This window comes from Triticum dicoccoides, chromosome 5A (assembly GCF_002162155.2).
Source record: "Triticum dicoccoides isolate Atlit2015 ecotype Zavitan chromosome 5A, WEW_v2.0, whole genome shotgun sequence".
Classification (NCBI taxonomy): Eukaryota; Viridiplantae; Streptophyta; class Magnoliopsida; order Poales; family Poaceae; genus Triticum; species Triticum dicoccoides.
Genome location: NC_041388.1, coordinates 302,178,926 through 302,184,456, shown reverse-complemented (window position 1 = coordinate 302,184,456; position 5,531 = coordinate 302,178,926). Strand labels below are relative to the sequence as shown.

General features: G+C 47.2%; 1 protein-coding gene across 1 annotated transcript in view; it reads left to right on the top strand.

Moving 5' to 3' along the window:
- Positions 1-3,054: 3,054 nt before the first annotated feature.
- The window catches only part of LOC119301135 (DNA-directed RNA polymerase 1B, mitochondrial-like), a 10,647-nt gene continuing 8,170 nt past the window's right edge, over positions 3,055-5,531 (top strand). The window contains exons 1-3 of the mRNA XM_037578038.1: positions 3,055-4,011; positions 4,979-5,194; positions 5,280-5,413. Coding sequence (XP_037433935.1) covers positions 3,151-4,011; positions 4,979-5,194; positions 5,280-5,413 — 1,211 coding nt within the window. The 5' untranslated portion in view covers positions 3,055-3,150. The remainder of the gene's footprint in view (positions 4,012-4,978; positions 5,195-5,279; positions 5,414-5,531) is intronic.

The window sequence follows — 5,531 nt, the reverse complement described above, 5'->3', positions numbered from 1 at the left end:
CCAAAGAATATTCTCAAGTATTAGCAGCTGAGTTGTCAATTCAACCACACCTGGAAACTTAGTATCTGCAGCAAAGTGTTTAGTAGCAAAGTAATATGATAGTGGTGGTAACGGTAACAAAGTAAAGACAACAAAAGTAATGTTTTTCGTATTTTTGTAGTGATTGTAACAGTAGCAACGGAAAAGTAAATAAGCGTAAACCAGTATATGGAAAACTCGTAGGCACCGGATCAATGATGGATAATTATGCCGGATGTGGTTCATCATGTAACAGTCATAACATAGGGTGACACAGAACTAGCTCCAGTTCATCAATATAATGTAGGCATGTATTCCGTAAATAGTCATACGTGCTTATGGAAAAGAACTTGCATGACATCTTTTGTCCTACCCTCCCGTGGCAGTGGGGTTCTATTGGAAACTAAGGGATATTAAGGCCTCCTTTTAATAAAGAACCGGAACAAAGCATTAACACATAGTGAATACATGAACTCCTCAAACTATGGTCATCACCGGGAGTGGTCCCGATTATTGTCACTTCGGGGTTGCCGGATCATAACACATAGTAGGTGACTCTAGACTTGCAAGATAGGATCTAGAACTCACATATATTCATGAAAACATAATAGGTTCAGATCTGAAATCATGGCACTCGGGCCCTAGTGACAAGCATTAAGCATAGCAAAGTCATAGCAACATCAATCTCAGAACATAGTGGATACTAGGGATCAAACCCTAACAAAACTAACTCGATTACATGATAAATCTCATCCAACCCATCACCGTCCAGCAAGCCTACGATGCAATTACTCACGCACGGCGGTGAGCATCATGAAATTGGTGATGGAGGATGGTTGATGATGACGACGGCGACGAATCCCCCTCTCCGGAGCCCCAAACGGACTCCAGATCAGCCCTCCCAAGAGAGATTAGGGCTTGGCGGCGGCTCTGTATCGTAAAACGCGATGAAATTTTCTCCCTGATTTTTTTCTCCTCGAAAGCCAATATATGGAGTTGGAGTTGGCGTCGGAGGGCCACCAGGGGGCCCACGAGGTAGGGGGGCACGCCCAGGGGGGAGGGGCGCGTCCCCCACCCTCGTGGACAGGGTGTGGGCCCCCTGGACTTCATCTTTGGCGAGGATTTTTTTATTATTTATTCTAAGATATTCCGTGGAGTTTCAGGTCATTCCGAGAACTTTTGTTTTCTGCACATAAAACAACACCATGGAAATTCTGCTGAAAACAGCGTCAGTAGTTCCATTCAAATCATACAAGTTAGAGTCCAAAACAAGGGCAAAAGTGTTTGGAAAAGTAGATACGACAGAGACGTATTAGCAACCCATTATTTTCTATTCTCATATGTATTCTTCTATTTTTTTCCGCCTCCACTACCCTCCTCCACTCTAGCCATGTTGTTCTCCTTTACCGGAACATCAACAATCATGATATTCTTGTCAGTTTTCTCCTTACTTGACTCAGACACCTCCTTAGGAAAGGAAAGTTGCTTTACCGTTGTTGTGTTGCTGTTATCACCATGTTGTGCACCACTGATCTTAGTTTTTTAGTAGACTTGTCACTTCTCCGTCCTCATCCCACTGCTATTTGCACTATTCCTTGAGATGGTGTCATCCTTCTTCCACGTGGGGGCATCACTCCCTCTCCACCACTCCTCTTTCCAAAGTTATACAAACTTTGGTCCCCCTAGTTGTCAGCACCTCCTCTCCCCTACCCGCACTAATATTCCTACTCCCACTACTTCCTTTCCCGTCATTCCACGCCCCTTGCTCTAACATCTCCCCTCTTTATTACCTCCTATGCCCGCATCCACGGACCGAGTTATGGTGCCTTGCGCTTTGTCGGCTTGATCTTACATTTTTTATCACTATAACCAATGACCTCGCATGTGTAATAGAAGTTAGGCATGTATTCATACTCAAATCTACCCTACAATAGCTTCTCCTTCTTTTTCTTGTCATCCATGCCATCCTTTGCCATGTTCGTTGTTCTCTCTTCCTCCCTATTTAGCGATAAACCCCTCATAAAGAGGCACTGTAATATTGGGCTTGACCTTCACCCGTAGGAACTTGCCCGCCGCTTTGCCATCATGTCCCACGTCCACATCAACCAGTTCATGGAAATCCTTACCGATCAGTTCACCAGTAGCACGATTCATCGACACCAGCGACAACCCAAACACACGTATCCACGTCGAAATGATGTTAAACTCATATTCCTTCATTGTTTTGTGTGGACCAAACTCCTTCATTATGAGCAATTCCTCCTCGAATCACCACAACCCATCCTCTAAGGCCCTTCTCCACCCCAATGCCTGCCGGAACATGAACAAGAAAGCACTTTGACCTAGTTCCTTGCATCCTAGACCCTTAATCGGGCACCAAATCCTCCCCAAAGTATGTTCGACCACACCTGCATGCGTAGGTCTCCCCGAGAAGAGCTTTCCCACAGCCTGCGGGTTATCCGACGCCCACTCAAACACCTTACCCTTCTCCGTTGCACTGATCTTCAAACCCTTTCGCTTCGCCGCCGACAACAGCCCCTTTACTTCCTCCATCCTTCCAACCCTACTTCTCAACCACCTCTAAATCTATGTATTACGATCGTGCTCCCCAGTCAACACAGAAGGCTTTGATGGTGAACGGACAGACGACGGGAGGGTTGCAGAAGGATCACCATGGCGTGGGAGTCCCTGGAAGACACGATCAACGTGAGCAACGACTGCACATGCTAGCGACAGACGTACCCTAGACGAGATCGATCGCCTCCTAAATCATCCTTATGCGATTTACACTAACCGTCACGGCGTCACCTAAGGGTCGTTGTTTGAAACTTTAGTACAAACATACTTGGACATGGGTATTTTTTTTAAGACAAACTTGGACATGAGTTGAAGTGCGATGAAGCACAATGGGCTTGAAAGGCGTGGCAAAAAATTGCGTGAGGTAAAAGGAAGCGAGAAACGATCTCCATCCCTAAAACCCAAATCAACCGCGCACGAAGGTGCCAGGGTTTAAGCCCAGCCCCAAGTCCGCGTGCCCCCTCGCCCAACCCCCCCATTCCCTCCTGCGTTGGCGGCGGCGCCACATCCCCCATTCCCCATGTCCTCCCATCCCTTCCCCGCCGCCTCCAGTTGATGCTCCCCGCCCCAACTCCGGCCGCCGAGACAGCCATCTGCCCGCCGTCGCCGCCGCCTCCTCCTCCTCCTCCCGTCCTCCTACCCACCAAAGCCCCAGCCCTCATGTGGCGCCGCCTACCCTCCCGCCGCCTCGCCTCCGCCCTCCTCTCCGCCTCCGCGCCGCAGCTCCCCCCTCCTCCTCTCCACCGCCTACTGCTTCCAGCCCCCGCTGCTGCCCCCGGAATCCTCCCTCCGGCGCGCCTCCTGTGGGGGCAGCCACCCTCGCGATTCGCGTCGTCCTCCGCTGCGGCCGCCGAGGCCGTCTCCTCCGAGGAGGTGGACGAGCCGCACCACGCGCCCGAGGAGATTGTCCGCTTGGGCCCCAATACAAAGCTGCCTGTGGCCGAGGCTGCAGCTGCAGGTCAGGCGGGGAAGAAGGAGCGGAGGAGGGGGCGCGGGCAGGGGAGGCAGCTGGCAGAGTTGGCGGCGGAGCATGGCATTGGATACTCCAAGTACGTCTCACTGCGCCATCGGCAAATCCGGATCGAGACCGAGGCGTGGGAGCAGGCGGCTAAGGAGTACCGCGAGCTGCTCGCCGACATGTGCGAGCATAAGCTGGCGCCCAACCTGCCCTATGTCAAGTCACTCTTCCTTGGCTGGTTTGAGCCACTGAGGGACCAGATCATCGCTGAGCAGGAGCTTGTCAGCGAGCGTGGGACACGCGCCTCCCACGCCCCGTATTTTAACATGCTTCCCGCCGACATGATGGCCGTTATCACCATGCACAAGCTCATGGGGCTGCTTATGACTGGCAGTGGTGATGGAAGCGTCCGTGTGATCCAGGCCGCTTGCCAGATTGGTGAAGCAGTTGAGCATGAGGTGTGTTGGCTCGTGGGTGGCACTTGAGCTTCTTTTTTTCCAGTTGTGCAGTTGCACACCGAAATGGTTGCCACATCAAAATGAATTAGCAGTGGTGGTTCTTACTAATCTCAAGTGACCACTAGGTTGACACTGCTGGTGGTTGAGATCATTGATTTTTTATCAATTAAGGTCGAAAAATGACGTTTTTAGTAATAGCTTCTCTTAGATTTATAATAATTTAGTGCTATGGACCATTATTCATTAGAGGGTGTGACATGATTGAAATTACCAATTTATGTTTTCATTCGTATAGGTATGGCATTATGTAAGGCTGAATATATTCTCTGATGAACTCTGGGTTATTGAAACACTGTAGGTTAGGTACGTCTGGAGCTAAAATACATTTAAGTGATATTAATATTTGGTTACATTTGAAAGTAAGGTACCCTTTGAAGAGATTATGTAAATGTAGTTGAAATGGGTCAAAATATATACATGACTTGATTGACTAAAGGCCTACTCATGAGCCTTGGAATGATTTAAGGTTAGGCATCATTACTGTTATTGGTAGTGGTTTGACATGTCGTAACAGAAAACTGCACTTATCTTTGTTTTTCTTCTCTAACTGGGAACGGTGTATGTGCTTTCCTGATGTCAAGTATTTTTCTGGAACGTCAATAATCTAACTGTTACATGTATTCCCTTTATATCCACCATTCTAAGTATAAATTTTGAACTATTTTCGTACATATGTTTGACATTGTGCCATAAAAGAGGTGCCTTTATTTCTTGGGGACGGAAAGGGATACCTTTGTCAGCTGCTATTTCCTTGCATATCTTTGGCGTTTCCATTGATTTTCAGTCAATTGTTAACCTGGCATTTATTTCTTTTGTTGCACCAGTTATGGTGACAACGGTTAATGGGATACGTTAGTATACATTGCTAACGAGTAATTGTAATGTTTTTCCTCTTTTCCTTGACCAGGTTCGAATCCACAAATTTCTAGAGAAGACAAAGAAAAAGAACACTAAAGAAGTAGATAAAGTAGTAGAAGCAGTGGATGCAGATATTGCCAAAGAACAAGAGCGTTTAAGAAAGAAAGTCACTGATCTGATGAAAAAGCAGAAGATACGGCAAGTCAGGCATTTAGTGAAGAAGCAAGATAGCACCAGGCCATGGGGTCAAGATGCTCATGCAAAAGTATGCACCTTTTTAATTATTCGGTGATATATGTTTTACTTCTTCAACTAATGACATATTTATATTATCTTTTGCCGTTTTGTAGGTTGGCAGCCGTTTGATTGAGCTATTTATTGAAACGGCCCATATACAACCACCTGCTAGTCAGTCTGGAGATAGTACACCTGAAATCCGACCTGCTTTCACACATGAAATGAGAACTGTGGCAAGAGAACAACAGTAATCATGTCAACTCTTACTTAATAGTCCCTCCGTCCCAAAATAAGTGTCGCTGACTTTGTACTAAAGCTGTACTAAATCTAACGACACTTATTTTGTGGCGTAGGGAGTACCTTCT